Source organism: Neovison vison, chromosome 1, assembly GCF_020171115.1.
Source record: "Neovison vison isolate M4711 chromosome 1, ASM_NN_V1, whole genome shotgun sequence".
Classification (NCBI taxonomy): Eukaryota; Metazoa; Chordata; class Mammalia; order Carnivora; family Mustelidae; genus Neogale; species Neogale vison.
In genome coordinates, this window is record NC_058091.1 from 233,771,956 (window position 1) to 233,793,955 (window position 22,000).

The 22,000-nt window shown below is 43.5% G+C and overlaps 2 protein-coding genes across 2 annotated transcripts in view; one reads left to right on the top strand and one right to left on the bottom strand.

Annotated features, from left to right (window-relative positions):
- Window positions 1–2,527: 2,527 nt before the first annotated feature.
- Window positions 2,528–21,377, top strand: PLAC8L1 (PLAC8 like 1). The gene is made up of 4 exons (XM_044225144.1): window positions 2,528–2,649; window positions 7,296–7,432; window positions 19,864–20,000; window positions 21,218–21,377. Exons 1-4 carry the CDS (start codon window positions 2,528–2,530, stop codon window positions 21,356–21,358), a joined length of 537 nt encoding a protein of 178 aa, XP_044081079.1. The 3' UTR covers window positions 21,359–21,377.
- Window positions 14,600–22,000, bottom strand: part of SH3RF2 (SH3 domain containing ring finger 2) — a 136,589-nt gene continuing 129,188 nt past the window's right edge. Inside the window, exon 11 of the mRNA XM_044225121.1 lies at window positions 14,600–14,617. The gene's annotated coding sequence lies outside the window, so the exon portion shown is untranslated. The remainder of the gene's footprint in view (window positions 14,618–22,000) is intronic.

Here is a 22,000-nt window from a genome sequence, read left to right on the forward strand (position 1 = left end):
GAGCCCAGAGGATTGTTAGGACTGAAGTAACAGTTGAAGCAGAGCGGTCTACCTTCTCAACTCTTAGAAGTCAGTGTGGATCGGGCTTGGAAGTGAAACAGGTGTGTGCTTGTTTGGGGAGATAATGCCAGGAATGGAATGCTGATCTGGGAGAAAGGAGGGGATAACTGGAAGCAGGTTAAGTAAATCAGGCCTTACAAAGATTCTCAGATTCCAGGATGAAATTTGAAGTGGATTTGTCTGCAGAGTCACTGCAGATTTTTGGTGTGGTAGTATCGGTTTGTGTCTTCTCTAGTTTGTGGTCATTGTGTCCAACTCTTCCTATCTTGAGAAAGTCATTCATTTAGTTGTTCTAATGACTACTTGGTAGAGATCAACGTGCCTGGCTCTGGTAGGGTCTCAGTGTTAGCTGGAATTTTGTTACACGGTTTCTTGTCTTTGCTGTCTTTGGACATAACTTCATCTCTCTATTGGAAAATATACTCAGATGCCACCCAAGACTTGCAGGATCGATTAAGTTTTCTCATGGCCCACTGTTAGGTTTACAGCCTGATTGGTTATAAGGTGGGAACCCCTCCTCTCACTTCCAGAAAAGCAAAACAACAGGCAAGGACATGATCTGTGTTCTTAAGGGCTTAGGAGTGTGATAGGGGAGTACTTCCTGCGTTTTCACTCTGGAGGACTAAGCCGTCATTTGTTCTTCTGTCCCTCATTGTCCTTATCCGGGGGTTCAGTCTAGAGCTGTGCAGTAGTTTAGCCACTAAGCACATGGGTCTAGAGCACTTGAGAGATGGTGAGTCTGAGTTGAGGTGTGCTGTTTGAAAGTGTAGAACATACTTTCAGTTTCAAAGACATAGTGTGACAGAGAGAATATAAAATACCTCAGTAATAATACTCTCTTCTATTGATTACATGCTGAAATAATGCTTTGAATAAATTATGTTAAAATAATTAAAATTAACTTCATCCTTTTTTGCCTTTTAAGAACATGAAATTTAAAATTGCATCCGTGGCTTGCATTTTATTTCTATTGGACAGTGGTCTAGAAACTTGATGAAATTATGATTAAACATTATTTTATGTTGTGTTGTACTAAGAGGTACGTAATATGAGTTTGTCCCACTTTTAATGATCTAGATTTGGCATTTTCCAAAACTATATTTTAGGGATATATTTTGATCACTTTCAGAACTTTCCATTATAAAGGGGTGTGTGTGTGTGTAAATATATATATTTTTTTTTTAAGATATTTTTTTGAAATCACTTCCAGAGTTTTTGTTGTAACGATATGTTAAAAAAAAAAAACACTCAGAGCTTACTATTTAAAGATAGATTTTGAGTATTTCTGGAGCTCTCCAGAGCTAAGATACATTTTTTTCTTTTGCAGTGAGAAATCTGTGGAGTGATATTTTGGCACCTTGGGAACTTCCTGTTTCCATTCTTTTTTACCTAATGGTTTTAGTGCCCCTTCAAGATCCTTTCCTGAATAAATTATGTTGGATGCTATTCAATATGGTGATTTTTAAATGCTATTATTTCTTTTTCATACAGTTGTCATTCTTCTATAAAGAAGAACGTTCCTTTTTCTTCTTTCTCTTTTTCATTTTATTTTTAGGTGAAAGAGCTATGTGCCTACAGCTTAGTTCATACAATAGATGTTTGATTAGAAAAGTTAAGTACAAATGCAATTTTAAAATATGGAGTCAGCTTACATGGACAATGATTATCCACTCCTTAAAGGAACCGTATTGTAAATCTTTTTTTTTTTTTTTTGCAAAGCTTAGTAATCACCTGTTCATCTCTGTTATCCTACAAACTTGAATTTTCATGTATAGCACATTGTTCAACAAGTTACTAACTCCTTATTCTGTTGCATACACCGTGTTATGCACTTAGAGTTGGAATGGTAAGTGGAAGAAACATGGCTGTCCTTCATGTGGGAGGCATCCTTCTGGATGAGGAGACAGACTTGCCCAGAACCCAGTGAGTGAAGGCAATTAGGAAGATGTATCTGAAGAATCTTGATTTGGAAGGCATTATAAAGGCTTTTCCTCACAAACCTGCTCAAATAAATGCTTTGAAATTCAGAACCCTCAGCAGTTACTCTCTGTGGGTCTGATGTGAAGATTACGTAGCAGAGTTGGCAGGTCCCTGCTGTTGTCTTTCTCATGTAACCCTGAATTATGATTGTAGATGTCTTCCCTCAATCCCAATCTTTTCCTCAAGTTTTTTTCCTCTCTCGACATTTCCCCAGCATTGCTGAGGTCCACAGCTGCATAAGGCATGTCCTAGAGATGTACTTTAGAAACTCCTAATAGCCTGACATAGACACGTCCAGTTAGATGTGTACGCGTCTTTAAAGAAATAAGATGTCTGTCAGTTACAGTGCTGTGACCTCAGGTTCCAGAATATGAACGCAACATTCTTTAGAAGAGATGCTTCACTTTGGATTGAATCTAAGTTTAGAATCAGTCAACTTCTTGTCAAAGGGAGAAGGAGAACCTCCGAGACAGGAAAGCGCCTCGCTATGAATTGGTTTGGAAATTACTTCTCTAAATTTCCTGAGGATGCTTCCTTACTCAGCCTACACTCACCTCTGTTGCTTTCACTCATCTCTTCTGAAGATGAACATTTTCTTTCCAGTGTGAGGTAGAGAGTTGGGTGATTTTTTTCTTTTTCTTTTTGGGTAGCATATCAAATCTCTTTCTGTCTCTCTGTCTAAAAATCAGTCTCTTCTTAGGAGGAGCCAAGAGAAGAAAACTGGGCTTGGGAAGAAAGTAGTTGCTATCATTTTCCACGGGTACTTGAAAAGGGGCAACTGATTAGTTCCTTCGGGCCCTGCTTGGCCAGCGAAAAGAGAAGGGCTGGCTTGGGTGAAAGGGCGTCTCTTTATTCTTAACTTTCAGCGTTGAACCTTGACCAAGTAAAACTTGACTACTGGGGGCTGCCAGTAATCTCTAGTCCTTTGAAATAAAAACTCCAGAGCTTTGGCTTCAGTTAAGTTTGAATTAATCAAGGAAGCCTGGGTGGGAGGGAGAATGAATGCTTTTTAGTATTGCAAGTTTCATCAAGGAAGAAGGTGACAGGAACAACGCCCGCCACCCCCCGCAAGGTGAAGCACCAGACAAGTGGGGACACAGGGTGGGGAATGTGCTTAGCAGCAGCAAGAAGAGGACCACAGAGTGAGGTCAGAAAGCGGGGAGAGTGTGCATCTCCACCTTCCAGCACTGGGCCTCTTGCCTTGTGCTTTGAGTCAGCCTCCTGCTTCCCATCAGCTGAAGCCTCCCTCTGTTGCTTATCTCTTAGGGTGACTAAACTTCGTGGTTTACCTTGGCATGTCCTGAGTTGAGCCCTGGAAGTTCTCCCTCCTGGGAAAACCCTTAGTCCTGGGAAAGCTGGATGATGGGTCCCTGGGATCGAAGTTTTAGGTATTGGGCCAGCCTGTGTGACACCTGAGAAACTGCCCGAGAGCTCCTGCCTCCATTCTCTGTTTCTTGGGAAAGGGTACAGAAGGCCTCAGGGCAGTGCAGGATCATGAAGTTAGAATAACAGTAGCCTCCACCCACTGCAAGCCTCCTGTGTGCCCAGAGTGTGATCCTCTTTGATCCTCAAGACCCCTGCAGAGGGAGGATGTTTGTTTTATGGGAGAGAGACCAGAGCTGAAGGCAGTGATGTGTTTCCCAAGGTCAGACAAGTAGAAGGCAACCAGGCCACATTTGAATTTTAGCATGCCTGGGCCTAAAATCTGTCCTCCATTCAATGAAGAACTTGCTGAATCTGATGGCAAATGGGTGGTGTGGAGGGATGGAGGAAGTTTGAGGCTCCTCTCTGCTTTTATTTTATTTTTATTTATTTATTTATTTAAGATTTTATTTATTTATTTGACAGACAGAGATCACAAGTAGGCAGAGAGGCAGGCAGAGAGAGAGGAAGGGAAGCAGGCGCCCCGCTGAGCAGAGAGCCCGATGTGGGGCTCAATCCCAGGACCCTGGGATCATGACCTGAGCCAAAGGCAGATGCTTTAACCCACTGAGCCCCCCAGGTGCCCCTCCTCTCTGCTTTTATTTCCTCTCTCCACACCTGAGAAGTCTAACGTTGCTAGAGAAGGAAACACTAAGATCCCATAATTTATAGCTAGATTTGAGGAGGACTCAAAGATAACCGAAGAGATATGGACATTTAGTTTTGGTCTAGTTCACCAAATAGCCTGCCAGGTGTCAGGTTGTGTGCTGGATTCCGGGGTTACGGGGTCAGGGGGTGCGGGCAAGCAGCTTGTGCTCACTGACCCCAAGGAACAGAGGAAATAAGACAGGCATAAAGGTGGTTTCTTCACCAGTTTGAAATCTTCACAGCTGTCTTAGTTCGCTCTGAGCTTCCATAACACAATGTCATAGACTGGGTGATCTCGTGAACTGAAATTTATTTTCTCACCATTCAGGAGGCTGGAAGGACAAGATCAAGGTGCCCGCATGGTCAGGTTCTGGTGAGGGCTCTGCACCTGGCTTGCAGCCTTCTTGATGGGTGCTTAACGTGGACTTTTTACATGGCAGTTTTATCAGCCCAGTCTCCCACCCCTATTCCTCACTTCACTGTAATCACCTCCTCAAAGCACTGTCTCCAAAGACAGTCACACTGGGGGCTGGGGCTTCAACATAGACTTGGGGGGAACAGAGTTCAGTCCATACCACGGGCCGCAACCCACAGTGTAACAAACATATTAAAGTGTACCCATACCACACGTTATATCCATACTTTTTCTGCTGTACAATAAGTGAAAGGATTTTTATAATTTTGCTTTTGAAATTATTTGGCTCTCCGCAATTAGTTCATTTTATGATTGGCTCTTGTTTCTCAGCAATCATTCATACTTGGGATTTTTTTGCAAAAATGAGAATTCTAAATTGTTTTTAAATGTAGTAAAATATTTGTGAATTAGTGAATTTGACAGTTAATGAGGTTGGCATAATGCTAGACTTCAGTGTTTAGTTGAGCATTAACTAATTTTGGATTCTGTCTTGTAGTTTTTGTATTTTGGAGCCAGTACTTTTTCCTAGGCCTCAGATAGTGTTGGAGGCTCTTGAAAAGCTCAGTTAGCTTGCCAGCCTTATCTCTAAATGCCTAAAGGATGAAAGGGTTGGGGCTATTTATAGCTCCACTTTGCACTTCCAGACAGGTAGCTCCTGACCTCCAACTCCCAGCGGGTGTCTCCTTGGCACTGAAGACCCGCTATCTTCCACCCACCCTCTCCCCACCAGCCTCCCTCCTACTCTGTGTTCTCCGCCATCTTTCTCACGTTGACATCCCCACCCACCCGATGGGAGACTCAGAGACCGGTGTGGTCCTTTGTGGCCCCCACATCCACCTGTGCCAGCTTTCAGGCAGGCTGGTGTCAGGATGACAGCTTCGGTATTGCTGGCGATGTCGTTAGGAATCTCGATTTCTGTACCTCTTGTCTGGAGACCTGCGCTCTTGGCTCCGGGTGAGGCTTGGGCATTTGTTTTGTTAACAAGCTAATGTGTTTATTAAAGGCACCTCAGGTTTGGGAGGGCATGGATGCAGGCAGTGTTAGTGGAAGGAAAGAGAGATGTGGATCTTAATAACAAGAACAATGCACCGCCATTGGATTTACTGCCCTGATTTAGAGGTTCTCAAAGGGCCCTCTGCTGTTTCCAAGATGCCCTCAGGGTGTTGCCTTAAGGATGCTCAGGAGTGACACATGCCCTCCAGGCCATGTGTCACAGGTGCTGAGCCTTGGTGACTAGTCCCGTAACAGCAGCTGTTACAGGAAGAATTTCTGCTGTCTCTTGTTTATTTTGTCTCCCGTGTGAGGCAGGCTCGTTCTTTCATTCTTCACAACCCACCAGAGACAGGTACAGATGGTTAATGAGGCTTGCTGAGAGGGAAGCAGGAAGTAGAATAATTACTACCCTGTACAGGCTCACACTCATTCTGGGGCGGTCCCTCGACCATCCTCTCAATCTGCCCCTTCCAGAAGGCTAGGTACAGCTTACCCTTCACTGTGGGACTACCCCAGGTATCTCCATGGTAGGAGCTGGGGCAAAACCAGCTTTGGGGCCCAGAAAGAGAAGAGAGTTTTTCCACTTCACTTTTGAAGGCTATCCCCTCGGCTCGTATTTTCTTTTCTTTTCTTTTTTTTTTTTTTTAATTTTTAATGATTTTATTTATTTATTTGAGAGAGAGAGAGAGAGAAAGAGCATGAGAGGAGAGAGATCAGTGGGAGAAGCAGACTCTCTGCCAAGCAGGGAGTCTGATGTGGGACTCGATCCCAGGACTCCAGGATCATGACCTGAGCCGAAGGCAGTTGCCTAACCAACTGAGCCACCCAGGCGCCCCTCAGCCCGTATTTTCTACTTGAGAATGGTGACGTGGACTATCACTTCCCTTCAGGGAAAACTAGTCCAAAGTTGTATTTGGTGGGCCCCCAGGATAATCATATAGTACTTTGACATGAGGACAACATCTGGGGGCACCTGGGTGGTTCAGCATGTTAAGCATCTGACTCTGGGTTTCAGCTCAGGTCATGATCTCAGGGTCCTGGGATCCAGCCCCGTCAAGTTCCACACTCAGTGAGGAGTCTGCTTGAGATTCTCTCTCCCCCTCTCCCTCTGCCCTTCTCCCACCAAAATAAGTAAATAATCTTTAAACAAACAGAAAAAGACATCTTCTGAAGTCTTGATTATTTGTTTAAATGATAACTGCATGTACAATTTCTATGGCTTCGTCCCAATTTCCATGCCCAAGCCCTATTAGTTTCTTCAATGAAGGCTCGAAACCCCTGCGGTACAGCCTCACTCAGGGCACCTTGTTACATACACTCAGACACAGCAAACTAATTATTTTTCCTTCATTCAACCCAATAATCCTGTGAGGTCATCTTTTTTAATCTTACTTCCAAACAAACAGAAACAGAGACATTAAGCGACAGCTGAGGTCAAGCTGCCAGCAAGTGACATCCTGATGTCTGAACTGAGTCCTCTTGGTTCCAAATTTGTGGATTTAACTATTACAAAATACTAAGGAAGTAGGCTGAACCTTAAGGGTGAATGACAGGGTCTGGAATAATCATGCCATTACCAGAGAGAGGGCTAAGTCAGGGCAGAAGTTGGTGGGGGCGGGGGGGGGGAGGGCAGATGGTGAGGAGGTTGGGCTACGAATTAAGAGCCACTCAGCATCTGTGTCCCTTTCTCCTTTTTATTGCCCCGTCTTGGCTTAATGGCTATCCTTCTGAACCATCCCCTTTGTTTTCAAGTTAATCACTGTTTTTGACTCTCCAGGAGCCATGCGCCAGCCCAGGCTGTGGTGAAGCAGCCTGACCGGGGAGGCCCCAGCAGAACCACGATTGCAGCGATCGTCCAGACTGGGGGAGACTGGAGCACGGGCCTCTTCAGTGTCTGCCGAGACAGGAGAATCTGTATGTGTTCCCTCTTCACTCAAGCCCTTGACTATTTTCTTTCCCAAGTCATCCCTGGGTGCAGGAGCTACGTCAAGCACAAGGACAGGAATATAATGGCTTTAGAATAAGCGGAGCAATCTTCTAGCGGCTCACGTGCACTCCTTGGCAGGAAAAAATCTTGGTTTTCAGGGACGTGGATGCTTTTATAGAATAAGTGGTAACTTCAAAGATAAATGACAAACTCCACTGTTGGCAAAGATGCATGAAATGGGCTCCCCCATCTGCTGCTGGTGGGAGGAGACGTTGGTATAACCTTCCTGCCGGATGGCTTAGCAATACGTATGACGAGAACCTCAAGTGTTATATAGCTTTGGCCCGGTCATTACATTTTTAGGCATTTAGTCTAAGGAGGTAAGTCACGTGCAAAGATATAGCAATGTTAAATTCTGTAGCATTGGTTATTGTGGCAACAATCTGGAATGACCTGAGATGTTTGATGGGCATGCACACAATGAGTTATTATACAGCCATGAAAAGTCACATTGTAGAATAAAAGTCAATGGGATGAAAGATGTTTGGGTACATTTTTAAGTTAAAGAAGCAGACTGTAAAACTAAGCACATTAGACACCATTTTTTGGGGGGGGAATATTTAAAAAAACATCTGGAAGGATACAAATACAAATGTTTATGACATACTCCAGATGGTAGGCTAATGAGTAATTTTATTTTCTTTTTGTTTATCTCTTTCTAGTATTTCTAGGAGGAAGATGCAGTATTCTTTTAAGAACAGAAATAATCACAAAAAGCCTCCTATGTTGACTGAGATATTTTCAGATACTATTTTAGCTCTAGAGAGGTACCAATAACACTCCCCTAGCTGTATGATTGTCCCCTGGGAATGAAGTTGAAAGCACATCGATTCCATTTTTATCTTAGGATATTCTGACTCATCTCTGGTACCATGTCAGCATCCTTTTCCAGGTCCTGCCTTTGCCCTAGGGAGCATCTCAGCCACAAGACTTTCTGGGGGATGCGGTGTGGCTGTGGGGAGGTCACTGTTTGATATGCATTTGTCACTAACATTCAAAATCCAGCAGACCCTGGGTCTATTATTTTTGAAGAATATGGCTTTCTCTTCCCTTTGCTGGTTTTTGGAAAGATCTGGATTCATTCCTAAAGCCTCATAGTATCGATCAGAGACCCGTCTGAGCCGTTACATGGTCCTAGTCTCTACTCAGCTGACAGTCTTGCTGAGGCTAAAGCTTTCCCACCAAGTTTTGGTGTTCTGGTCCTCTACGCTTGAGCCCCTCACTGTTTGCCTGGGCCCCATAAAGAAGAGATTGCCTCGTAGAAAACCTTACCCTCCATCCCTGTCCATCTATCCATCTGACGCAGAGCTCAACAGGTTTCTTCCTGCCGCTGCTACCCATGTGGACTTCTTCTTCTTTTTTTTTTTTTTAAATTTTTTTTTTTAATTTGACAGAGATCACAAGTCGGCAGAGAGGCAGGCAGAGAGAGAGGAAGGGAAGCAGGCTCCCTGCCGAGCAGAGAGCCCAAAGTGGGGCTGGATCCCAGGACCCTGGGATCACGACCCGAGCCGAAGGCAGAGGCTTTAACCCACTGAGCCACACAGGCGCCCTCCCATGTGGACTTCTGATCAGATAGTGATGGCAGCCATTCTCTGATTCTCTCAGCTTCTTCCTTGTTCTCTTCCAGATACTTCGACTTCGGTTGTCCCCTGTACTGAGGTCCAGAGAAGGCAGAATAACCACGTGGAGATGTGGAGATCTAGCATCAGTTTAGGAAGTAGACATTTTCCTTTCGTAGTTTGTAGTTGGGTGTTGGGGAGTCATCAATATATTTTCAAGTATGGCAAAGCCTAGAATATAGTGTAGTGATGAGGAGAACATGTTTGTATCAGATGAGACCTTGCCTTGTATCTTAGCTTGCCCCTTACTGGCTATTTGACCTCGAACAAATTCTCTGGGCTTCACTTTGCCCCCTCTGAAGGGAGGATAATAAAAGTGCTCACCTCAGGGGTTGTTGTTAAGATTAAAATGTAATACCTAGAGACGAAACATAAGAGACTCTTAATCTCACAAAACAAACTGAGGGTTGCCGGGGGTAGGGGGTTAGGGAGAGGGTGGTTGGGTTATGGACACTGGGGAGGGTATGCTATGGTGAGTGCTGTGAATTGTGTAAGCCTGATGATTCACAGACCTGTACCCCTGGGGCTAATACATTATATGTTAATTTTTTAAAAATGAATAAAAAAAAAAACCAAAAATGTAATACCTAGAACTCATTCTTAACACTGGCTTGGAACTTGACTGGATCAATTTTTTGGTTGCATGCTCTACTGGATTGATTAGTCCTTTCAAAGTTCATGGCCACCTGTACATTCTGAATGTGACCTTATTTGGAAATAGGGTTTCTGCTGTGTAGTCAAGTTTAAAAAGAGGTTCTGCTACATTAGGGTAGATCCTAATCCAAAGGCTGGTGTTTCTCATAAGAAACAGAAAATTTAAGTACAAACACTTAAGAAGAGAAGCCAGGGGAAAACAGAAGCAGAGATTAGAATAACGCCTTCATAAGCCAAAGAACGCTAGGGATTGCCAGCATCCACCAAAAGCTTGGAGAGAGGCATGGAAGAGAATTTTCCTCAGAACTTCTGGAAGGAACAGACCCTGCTAACATCTTAAGTTCATACTTCTAGCCTCCAGAATTCTCCATTGAGAGAATTTCTTTTCTTTTTTTAAGCTTTTATTTAAATTCCAGTTACCACCATATATTGGAATATTAGTTTCAGGTGTACAATCTAGTGATTTAACATGTCTATACCACAGCTGGTGCTCATCACAGCAAGTGCCCTCCTTAAACCCCATCACCTGTTTCACCCACTCCCTCCTCCCCTCTGTTACTTGTCAGTTTGTGAGAAAATAATTTCTATCATGTAAAGATGCCCAGTTTATGGTATTTGTTATGGCAGCTCTAGGAAACTAATACACAAATAAACATTGGATTTCATTTGGAGGCATTGGGGTAGCTCAGAGAATCAAAAAATCAACTGAAAACTAAGCTCAGAAAGGACAAGCACTATTTTAATACCGTATTTATTTAAAGATTTTATTTATTTTTTTGACAGAGATCACAAGTAGGCAGAGAGGCAGGCAGAGAGAGGGGGGAAGGCAGGCAGGCTCCCCACTGAGCAGAGAGCCCGATGCAGGACTTGATCCCAGTACCCTGAGATCATGACCTGAGCCGAAGGCAGAGGCTCAACCCACTGAGCCACCCAGGGGCCCCTGGGACAAGCTACATTATTAGAAGCTAGTTGATACTCTGATCAACTGCAAACATTTTTGTCATTTTGTTTTTCCTTCTGAGAATTGATGGAGCAGATGGAGTCCATTTTGCCAGGCTTAGGTCATCCCAAAGGACAGTCCTAGGGGCACCTGGGTGGCTCAGTGGGTTAAAACCTCTGCCTTCGGCTCAGGTCATGATCTCAGGGTCCTGGGATCAAGCCCCACATCGGGCTCTCTGCTCAGCAGGGAGCCTGCTTCCCCCTCTCTCTCTGCCTGCCTCTCTGCCTGCTTGTGATCTCTCTCCGTCTGTCAAAGGACAGTCCTATCAGCATTGCCCCCAGTAGTGAAGAGATATTTTTCCCAAATTACTGTTGGGGTGCTGTTATCAGGAAATGCCTAACAAATACAGAATAATGCCCCTAGTGAATCTGAGATGTATTATTGTTACTATTTTTAAGAGCCAAGAGTAGAGTCAGGAGGCATAGACGTGCTGCTGACTTCTACTCCATCCCAAGGGCACCGAAAAAGTTGGCTAAAGAAACAACCATCCTCATCACGCCCCTGCCTCAAATACTGCTTCACCATTTAGCATTGTCCCCCAGCCCCGTCATTGTGAAGACTGACCGCACTCGGCCTTCTGAGATTCCCTGCTGGCCCGTTTCAGAGCCCATTCTGGGGACAAGGTGAGAAGGGAGGATGTGTGGAGAAATAGAACATAGAACATTCTTTTCTTTTTTTTTTTTTTTTCAGATTTTATTTTTTATTTGACAGACAGAGATCACAAGTAGGCAGAGAGGCAGGCAGAGAGAGAAAGGAGGAAGCAGGCTCCCTGCAAAGCAGAAAGCCTGACGCAGGGCTCGATCCCAGGACCCTGAATGATGACCTGAGCCGAAGGCAGAGGCTTTAACCCACTGAGCCACTCAGGCGCCCCAAAATAGAACATTCTTTACATTTTGGCACGATCGGTGGAGAAGGAGTCATGGATACACAGTACAAGATCATCTGGAATGTTCTGTGTCCTGGTTGTTATTCCCTGGATGGACCTCCATTTTATGACTGCTCATAGTGTCTCAAAGATGACTGTCTCCGAAGAAAATTTCAAGGTGATATGCTTTAAACGCTCATTCTCCACACTGTCATCAAGCCGGGACAGGAGTGGAACATGAGTGCTCTGGAGCCTGGGCTGCTTTCCTTGTTTAAAAGGGCTGCTTTACCCACAGAATTTCAATTCAAGCCGACCACTATGTAAATAGTTGTGACAAACTTGGGAACAAAAAAGGAGAGCCGCTTTCCGTGACTTTTTCCATGCCAGAGTCCCATCCTGGGACAGCCTTGCATCACATGTTGAGAATTACTGCTATAATTTGTCATCCACTAAACAAAGGGTATGTCAAGAACAGCGGTGATTTCTATTTCTTTTTGACATTTTGCTTTGTCATTTTATTGCAATTACATTTTAAATTTATTTTTATTTATTTTAAAGATTTCATAAACATTTTAAAGATTTATAAATAAAAGTTTTTATTTATTTATTTGAGAGGGAGCGAGCAAGAGAGAGCACAAACAGTGAGGGGGCAGAGGGAGAAGCAGGCTCCCCGCTGAGCAGGAAGCCCAATGTGGGGCTCATTTCCAGAGCCCCGAGATCATGACCTGAGCCTGCCTCCCTCTTCTCTCCTGGGCACTTTTATCTGCATTCACTGTGCGCTAGGGTTGGCAAATGGATATTTCTGAGTTCTTTGGAGATGGGTTTGCTGCAACCTCAGGTGTGAAAATAAAGCCACAGGGAAATAAGTGGCTGTCCAGGGTGAGAGGCGAGACAGCCCAGCTTCAGGAATGTTTGTGATGTTGCTCCAGAGAAGGTTTATGTGGCAGGTTTAATGCACATTGGTTTGTAACTCAATAGTTACTGAGTTCCTATGCATGTGCCGACAGGTGATGGGTGTTACAGTCGTAATAGTGAGTAAGACAGAGAGGGTTTCATAAAGGAGATAGACATTAAGCAAATGAATCCACAAACGATAATAGCAGTTGTGGTAAGTGCCCCGAAGGAAAGAAAGAGGGCGTTATGGAAGGAAACTATAGGGGAGTAGGGTCAGAGATGGCCTCTTTGAGAAACCAACTTAAAGCTGATACTGAAAGCTGGGAGGAAACGACGCTCAAACCACCTCCCTCCGTGTGGAGGGCACCATAAGCACGTGGGGGTGAAGAGCTTGGTGGGACTAGTACTTACCAGATGCCCAAGATGTAGAATGAAGTGGGCCAGGATTCTCTCTGGTTTTCTGGAAGAGGAAGGCTTGAAAAGGCCTCTGATGGAGGTCTGTGTCCCTGAACTCTATCTTGGGTACAGTGCACCTCTCTAGAAGGAGGCACCACTGCTTCTTGCTCACCCCTGCCGTGGCCAGCAGGGTGCCTGGTCCGCAGGAGGCACTGAAAAACATTTGCTGAACAGCCCATCAGTGAATGAATTTGAACCTATATTCTCACTGGATTCTTGCTTGCTTGCTTTCATTGAAAGAATCATAAGTCTTCTGAGTTGGAAGGGGTACTGGGGTCACTGGTCTGGCCCCTCACCTGCTTGTCAAAACCTGGCAAGGTTTTGACAGCTGTGGCTTTCTGAGCATTTCTAGGAAGGAGGACTTTTCTCCTTGGGAGTCAGCTTTGTGCTTTAAAAAAAAAAAAAGAAAGAAAGAAAAAGAAAAAAAAGGTCCCTGGGTGGTTCAGTCAGTTAAGCGTCTGCCTTGGGCTCAGGTCATAATCCTGGGTATGGAGCCCGGCAATGGGCTCCCTGCTCCGTAGGGAGTCTCTTTCTCCCTCTCCTCTGCTGCTCTCCCCTCTTGTGCAAGCTTCCTGTCAAATAAATAAAAAAAATCTTTTTAAAAAAGAGATTTTGTAAAGTTTAGCATGTACACGATGCAAAATTTAAAAGTACCTACCCCTTTGATACATTTGCTGCCTGTCCACCCAGTTTCCCCAGAGATGACAACTCTTACCTGAGTCCACATACAGTCTCTATGCTTGTGAAGGTGTACAATAATTTTGAAGCAAAGGTATTCTTTCTATTATAAAGTATTGTGGAGTCATCATAAAAAGGAAAAATACGGAGACTTGTGAAAAAACAAAACCCAGTATCCTGTAATCCCAGCTGTTGGAGATAATCATTGTTGATATTCTAGTACCTCTTCTTCCAGATTCTTTGCTGTACGTGGATTTATGTAATTTCCACAAATAGTAGAACTATAAACACACGCTGTTCTGCACCAAATATCTTACATTGCTGCATAGATTCCATTTTATGAGTGTACCATAATTATTTATCCAGAAATCCATTGGAGCACCTTAATGTGGTTTCCAGACTTCTTGCTGTTCAAACTCACACTCCCTGAATGTCTTCGTACAGATAACACTTTGCGTGTGTGTGAGTTTACCTGTTGGACAATTGCTGAGGAATAAACCTGTTGGTCAAATAGTAGGTACCATTTTAAATCTTGATAGACGCTGCCAAGTGGATCTCCATTTGGAAGTTGGACGAACTTACACGCCCACCCACAATGTATGGGGGTGCCCCATTTCTTTCTTGACCATCTCTTACTGTTCAATGGTTCTGCCTTTTTGTAATAATTGATTTAAACTGTGCCTCGCTGCAGTTTCCACCCACCTTTCCTACTTCTGCTCTCTGGGGCTTCACACTCTGGTTCTGTGTAGGCTTTTTCTTTCTCAACTCTCCTGTGAGTGAGAGGGATGAATAATAAATCACTTCCATGCATGAGGGTGGAGCCCATCGCAGAGGATAGGACAGGAACACTGAGGGAGTGAGTGCTTATATAACCGCCAGGCCTATGGGTGCCATGTAAGAGGAAGAAGCTGAATTTCTGGCTCAAATCCCTTTTGAGCCGGAGGCCCTAAAAACAAACAAACAAAATATAATAATATATATTTGCATATATGTATATACACAAATAACACATGTATATGTTCACCTTGTAAGAAATGAAACATTACAGAAAAGGAAATCATGAATGTTCTTTTTTATTAAATCGGTTTGGAGGGTTTCCTTCCAGATCTTTTTTTCCGTGTTTACGTATGTAGCCATTAGAAATATATACTACTCTTTTGTAACTCTTTAAACAAACCATAAATAGTGTTATGCTCTATGTATCATTATGCAATTTGATTTTTTTAAGGATTTAAAAGAAAACGATTTATTTATTTGAGAGAGTGAGAGCAGGAGTGGGAGGGGCAGAGAAACAGGGAAAGACAATCTCCAGCGGATTCCTTGCTGAGCATGGAACCTGATGGGGGGCTCGATCTCATGATCCTGAGATCACAACCTGAGCAGAAACCAAGAGTTGGCCACCCAACTGACTTGGCCACCCAGGTGCCCCTTAAGGTTTTTTTTATTAATTTATTTGAGAAATGGGGGCAGGACCAGGGGAGGGGCTGAGGGAGAGAAGCTCCAGCAGACTCTGCACTGAGCATGGAGCCCAATGCAGGGCTAGATCTCATGACCCTGAGGTCATGATCTGAGCCAAAATCAAGAGTCAGAAACTTTACTGAGTCACCGAAGCGCCCTTGCCATCTGATTTTTTTTTAAACTCAAAATATGTCTTAGAGATTTAATTCTCTTGGTACCTAATCTTTCACTGTATTCTTCTTCTTCTTTTTTTTTTTTAGATTTTATTTATTTGACAAAGAGAGCAGAAGCGGGAGTAGCAGCAGGCAGAGGGAGAGGGAGAAGCAGGATCTCCACTAAGCAGAGAGCCTGATGAGGGGCTCGAACCCAGGACGCAGGGATTGTGCCCTGAGCTGAGACCTTTTTTTTTTTTTTTTTAAATTAACATATAATGTATTATTTGCTTCAGGGGTACAGATCTGTGAATCATCAGTCTTGCACTATTCACAGCACTCACCATAGCACATACCCTCCCCAGTGTCCATCACTCAGCCACTCTATCCTTCACCCCCCACCTCCCAGCAGCCCTCAATTTGTTTTCTGAGATTAAGAGTATCTTATACTTTGTATCCTTCCTCAGTTCCATTTTATTTCATTTTTCCCTCTCTTCCCCCCACGATCCCCCCAACTCTAACTCTCAAATTCCTCATATCGGAGATATCATATGATAACTGTCTTTCTCTTATTGACTTATTTCGCTCAGCACAATACCCTCTAGTTCCATCCACGTCATTGCAAATGTGAGCTGAGATGTTTAACCAACAGAGCTGCCAAGTGGATCTCCAGGTGCCCCTCTTTCACTACATTCTTAATTATTCCATAGTATGATTTATACCATCGTGGCTTATTTATGCTTTCATCTATTAGTGCACACTGAAGTTTTAAATTTCAAGCTACAAATAATTCTACAGTGGACATCTCTGTAATGCTTCTTACTCTAGGGTAGAATTACTCACACGCAGAATTACTAGATCCTAGTGTACTTCAAGTTTTACTAGATTCACCCAAGTTGCTTTCAAAAGGACTGTGTAGCAATTTCTCTCTGGTTTCCCCACAATGTAAATATTGAAAAACTTGGCATGCTTCTGGGGTTTCTGAAGGTCTCAATATGCATTTCCCTGATTACTAATGACTGGCTTTTCACGGTTGCTATTGATCATTTGTGTTTCCTTTTTGGTAAATTACCTGTTCATGTCCTATCCCCATTTTCTTCTTTTGCTTAATCCTTTATATATTGATTTGTAGGAGTTAGCAACTATGCTGTAAAAATTTCTCCTAGAGACTCTTTAAGACAGCATTCCATGGTCCCGCTCTTGCCCATTCCTCTTGAGGTATGAGCCAGCAGTTTTTAATCTCACTCACTCCACCTTCTAGAACTGTAACATCTGACGAAAAGGAACTTTCCTAAAGTTGCATGATGTGAGAGCGTCACACAGGAATAAATACAAATTAGTGGTAGTAAGGATACCATCTTGGAACACACAGATTCACAACCATTGTAACATAAATACATAAAACATGAGAACATACAGGATTGTATGTAGTAGTTAAGACTTTGGGTTTGGGGCCAGACTACCTGAGTTCAAATCTGGCCTCTTCTCCTTTCTAATAAACGTATCCCTCTGGCCGTCAGTTTATTATCCATTAAAATGGACACAATAAGAATATCTGTATTATAGGATTGTTGTGAGAATTAAGTGAGCTAATGAATACAATGTATTTTTAGCAGGGATTGGTACATGGTGAACTCTAATGTTAGCTATTATTACATTAATAAGAATTAATTCTTACTCGAATTTCATGCGATATATTTTTTTAATCCTGTCCCAAGGTAACTGAATGTGTGTTTTGGTGTGTTGCCTTCAGCATCTAGTAACTACATCCTAATGAATGCTTAGATAACATGGTTATCTGATGGAAACGATTAAAAATAAAAATAACGGCATGTATTTTTTAAAAAGACATACCAGCTGTAAAGCTGAGATGCAGGAGTTTCAATGCAAAAAGCAACATTTTTACAGTATACATACTGAGGATGGTGGGCATTTCCCCTTGCCAGTGATAGTGGTGCAGCTCAGGCGATTGTGTACACACAATTTGTTATTTACTTAGCTTGTCAGCTTTATAATTATGCAATTTTTGACTAATTTTTTATTTGCAGGCATTTGCACTATTTCATAATCCATGCATTAAATGAGAGTTGATTGGTTGTTTTTTCCTGTGCCATGATTTCCATGTCTCCTAATTCAGGGTTGCCTGCACTATGACCCCTATAACTCGCAGGAAGTTGACTGGGCCATGTGTCCTCTGAGCTGTTCATCCCAGTGGTCGGTGCAGGGTGGGCCCTTCTGATCCGGCTGGGAGTAATGATTTTTTTTTTTTTTAAAGTGTGGGGCCAAACATCTCAGACTCACTCAAGGCTGAATTCAGAATTTGCTTTGGGGCAAGGGATGCCTACAATACGTGATTTAGTGGATTATCTCACAGCTCCTGAATGGATGGAATAGATGTTCTGGTCTTCAAAGATAGGTTGCTCCTTGTCCTCCTCGCCTCAGAGCTCTCACTCTCTGTATGCATGTGTGCTAACTCAGCCCCTCAGAGCCAGGGTGAAGTCCACAATCCTGGAACATCTTTCCGAGCTTCTAAATGCCACAGCATTCCTCGCATTTCGCTTTTTTGTCATTGAATCTGGGAGTGGGGCTTCGCATGCCCCATTGTTTGGGGAGGGAGGGAAGGACAGGCAACAGAGACAAGCCCTTGGCAGGAAGTTCTTGTGCTAGCGACACTGGTATGTGAGCCTTTTTGTCAGGTGCACTTAAAAGGCTGGGATCAGGGGCGCCTGGGTGGCTCAGTGGGTTAGGCCGCTGCCTTGGGCTCAGGTCATGATCTCAGGGTCCTGGGATCGAGTCCCATATCGGGCTCTCTGCTCGGTGGGGAGCCTGCTTCCTCCTCTCTCTCTCTGCCTGCCTCTCTGCCTACTTGTAATCTCTCTCTGTTGAATAAATAAATAAAATCTTAAAAAAAAAAAAAAAGGCTGGGATCATAACCACTTCAAACTCAAGAAAATGGCTAACGTCAGAAGGACCGAGAGTAGCCAGTGCTGGTCAGGACGAGGAACAACTAGAACTCTCTTCTGTTGCTGGTGGGATTGTTCAGTGGTGCAAATATTTTGGAGAACTCTCTATATCTTGTCAAGTTCAACATAAATCTACCTCATGACCTAGCAATGCCACTTCCAGGAATCCACCTATAGGGAATGAAAATATATGTCCGCATGAAGGCCTGTCCAGGAGTGTTCGCAGTACGTATTCACAATAGCAGAGGATGGACTAGCCAGCGAGAGTCTGGAGAAGCGGTCTGTACAACAGTCGTGTGTTGGATACTACTCAGCGCCAATGAAGAACGTACTACAGACTCGCATAACAGCAAAGGTGAACCTCAGGAAACATGACGTCGAATAAAAGAAGGTGGATATAACAATAAAAATGGTTCCCTGTATAGGAAGTCCAAGAGGAGGCAAAACTTATCAATGGGAAGAGAAATCAGAGCAGTGGTTGCCTCTGGAGTGGGGATGGTAGGGCTGGGATTGTTGGGAAGGGGCACAAGGGAACCCTGAGGGCAGTGTTCTACTTGTTACTTGGGTGAGAACGTGATTGTCACAAGTCACCCAACATAACATTTACGGTCTGTTCATTTTCTTGTATATAAGTTATGTCTGAATACCATTTATTGCATACATGCGTTAAAAGTCATGGTTAGCTTTTTGGTGTTTATTTATTTTGCTGTTTTATAGTCCTAATTATTTGTGTTCTCCAAGGTCATCCTCATTTGCGATGCTATATGACATAGTATCTTAACTGTATACAAGGAAGTCTTAATCTGCAGTCTGTTGATACCTTGGACCCCACAAAATTGAACGCAAAATTTTGCATGTCTGTGTCTTTTTCTTTTCCCTTGAGGAGTGACTTCATAGCTATCACCATATCCTCAAAAGGGTCTGCGACCCAAAACATATTTAAAACAGAGCCCCTGCATTAGATGGTTCATGCAGAATGTGTAGGAAACAGTATCAGGAGTTAAAGATCAATGAATAAATAAATGACACACTATTGCCAGTTGATGTTCAAGGAACCAAGCCTCTAATAGTTTACAGATTAAAACTGGCAGATGTCAGTGGCTCCATGAAACTAGCAAAAATGAGAGTAACCTTCTGGCCAGGGAAATAGAATACAGTCCTGATGAGAATAGCAGGCAGAATCAGCGCACCATAGAAGAGCTTTCAATCACATTTACAGAGAAAGACGCCTGATATTCACAAGTATCATATACTGGGTCTATTTTAAATATTGAAAATAGATGAACATAATAGAAGCAACAGCTAAGATTCAACTGTAAAAAATTATTTAATGCTCTTCTCTTGACAGGAAAAAACAATTACCGTAGTGAACGCTAACAGAATTGTATCAGGCGCAGCTTTGCCAGTGTTTAACAAAAGAAGACAATTTTGATGTGGCTCAGTTATGGCAATTTTCATCCACTGAGTTTTGACAATTGGTTATTCATTCTCAGTCCCTGATTGCAGGGAGACAGTGCAGCATCCAATGGATGGCATCAGGTTGTAAATGCTCTTTGAGACGTGAAGTTGTTCTGAGCACATCTAAGAACCGTGGCTTGCTTTTATGTGGTTATTGACAGGTTTCTGTGGTCTGTTTTGTCCAATGTGCCTTGAGTGTGACATCGCCAGGCATCATGGAGAGTGCCTTTGTTGGCCATTGTTACCCGGGTCCACCTTTGCACTGAGAATTGGCACCAGAGAGAGACATAAAATACGGGTAAGTGTGTTTGAACCGGTATGTGAACTTGGATCTATATAAGAACCTAAATGTCTTTCAAAGCTGTGGTTAAAAAAAAAAAAAAGAAAAAAAGTCTGAGTGAGAATGCTTTAAAAACACCACACTTAGCAGAGGGTTTGGGAAAGGAAAGGGAAGAAATTTCTGACTTCATTCATATGGACTAAAATGGACAGGATGAAAGGCATCTCCAAGGGGGTACCTATTATAATGCTGATGATAGGTCAATGGGCCGCTTCTGTTTCTCTCTCTCTCACTGCATCAAGAGAAGATGACAGGTAGAATGGCACCAAATTTGGAGGATTTACTTGGGATGGTCTAAGTGAAAACGAAGAATATGGGGCATATGCAGAATTCACTTTGAGGGTTCCTTGGGGATGCTTCAAAGAGACAGTGTCACTTTCCAGGGCAGCTGAGCCTAGGTACAACCAGAGACTGAGCACAGAAAGTCATACATATCAGGATGTGGACAGTTAAAAATAAAAAAGACATCCCCTTATATACTCATTTGGAATGATTCCTAAAGTATATTTCAATATATTGATTCAATATATTGAATATTGAATTGAATTGAATTGACTATATATTCAAATTCAATTTGAATTCAATTGAATTGAATATATATTCAAAAATATATTTTATTCAATATATTGAATAAAAGGTAAAAGACACAGAAGTACGCAACTTTTATATATAAGGACTATGTATGTACTTGTGCAGACATAGAATTTATCTGGAAGTGTACATAAAAACCTGCCAACAACAGCTGCCCCCAGATAAGTTAAGTGGGTAGCTGGGGACAGCCGTGGAAGAGGGATGTACTTTTTACTTCCTGTGCCGCCTTACTGCGAGAATGTTGGACCATAGGCATTCATTACCCACTCCAAGGAAAGAAAGTAATTCGAAGTATTAAGTCCTAATAGGAAAAAAAAAAAAAAAAGATGCTGACAGAGAAACCAGTGGTTTCAAGTGTGAAGTCTGTGTCAGAAGCCCTGAGTGAGGCCAGGTCTTTGAGCTGCAACGATTGATAAGCGGTTGAGCTGCTTGGCCCTTGGGGGTCCTGGTGGAGCCGTGTCCCTGGGTGTCCCCGTAGGGCATTGACTTGGAGGAACTCAGAAGCAGTGGACGGGATAGGCTCCTGGGGGATGGCACAGAGCTTGCGTGACTGCTCTAGGACAGAGGCATGGGTCTCACCCTAGGGCACGCTGTGTGAGGACTGGCTCGCCGTGCACTGCTGCTGGCCCTTCTCCATCTGTCAGGTGGCCCGGGAGCTCAAGATGAGGGCCTCCCGACTCTATGAAATCTACACGGCTCCTTCAACCAAGGACAACCTTATCTGACAGAGCTAGAAAAGTCCTCCTCCTCACCTCCTCCTTAACTGCTCCCCAAGCCCCTCCTAGAAGAGAGATTGTTCTTAAGTTTTCATGGAAATAGTATGAAAATAAATGATTTCTCCGCTATTGTCTTTACTCTTGTTCGTTCTTCACACACACCTTCGATGAAGTCTCTCTGGCATTCCAGCCTCGCCACGTAAGGCAGGTTCTAGAGATGAGCTTGTGCCTTCCACACCTGCCTAGAGTTGGAGAAGGGTGCATTTCCCCCATCTTCCTACCACCATCCTTCCCTGGGAAGCTTTCTTCCCTACCCCCTTTTGCCCACAGAGCCAGTAGTGGGGCAGGAAACGGTTGATCTTAGTTAGCACCTGGACTGGACACAAAGCATCACTAAATCAGAGAGGCACTGTCCTTCCCTTGTCCTGACTCCTTCAGTCTGCACCGCATGAAGGAGGCGGTCCCTGGTGGCTGCAGATCTTGAACACCTCTCCCACACTGGCAGATCTCGGCCCCGAGCTTGAAGCCCTAGGTGGGCAGCTGAATTGTGTCCGACTCCTGCCTGCACCGAAGTGATACGCTGAAGTCCTAACTCCTGGCATCTGCGAATGTGGCCTTACGTGGAAATAGGGTCTTGCAGACGTAATTAAG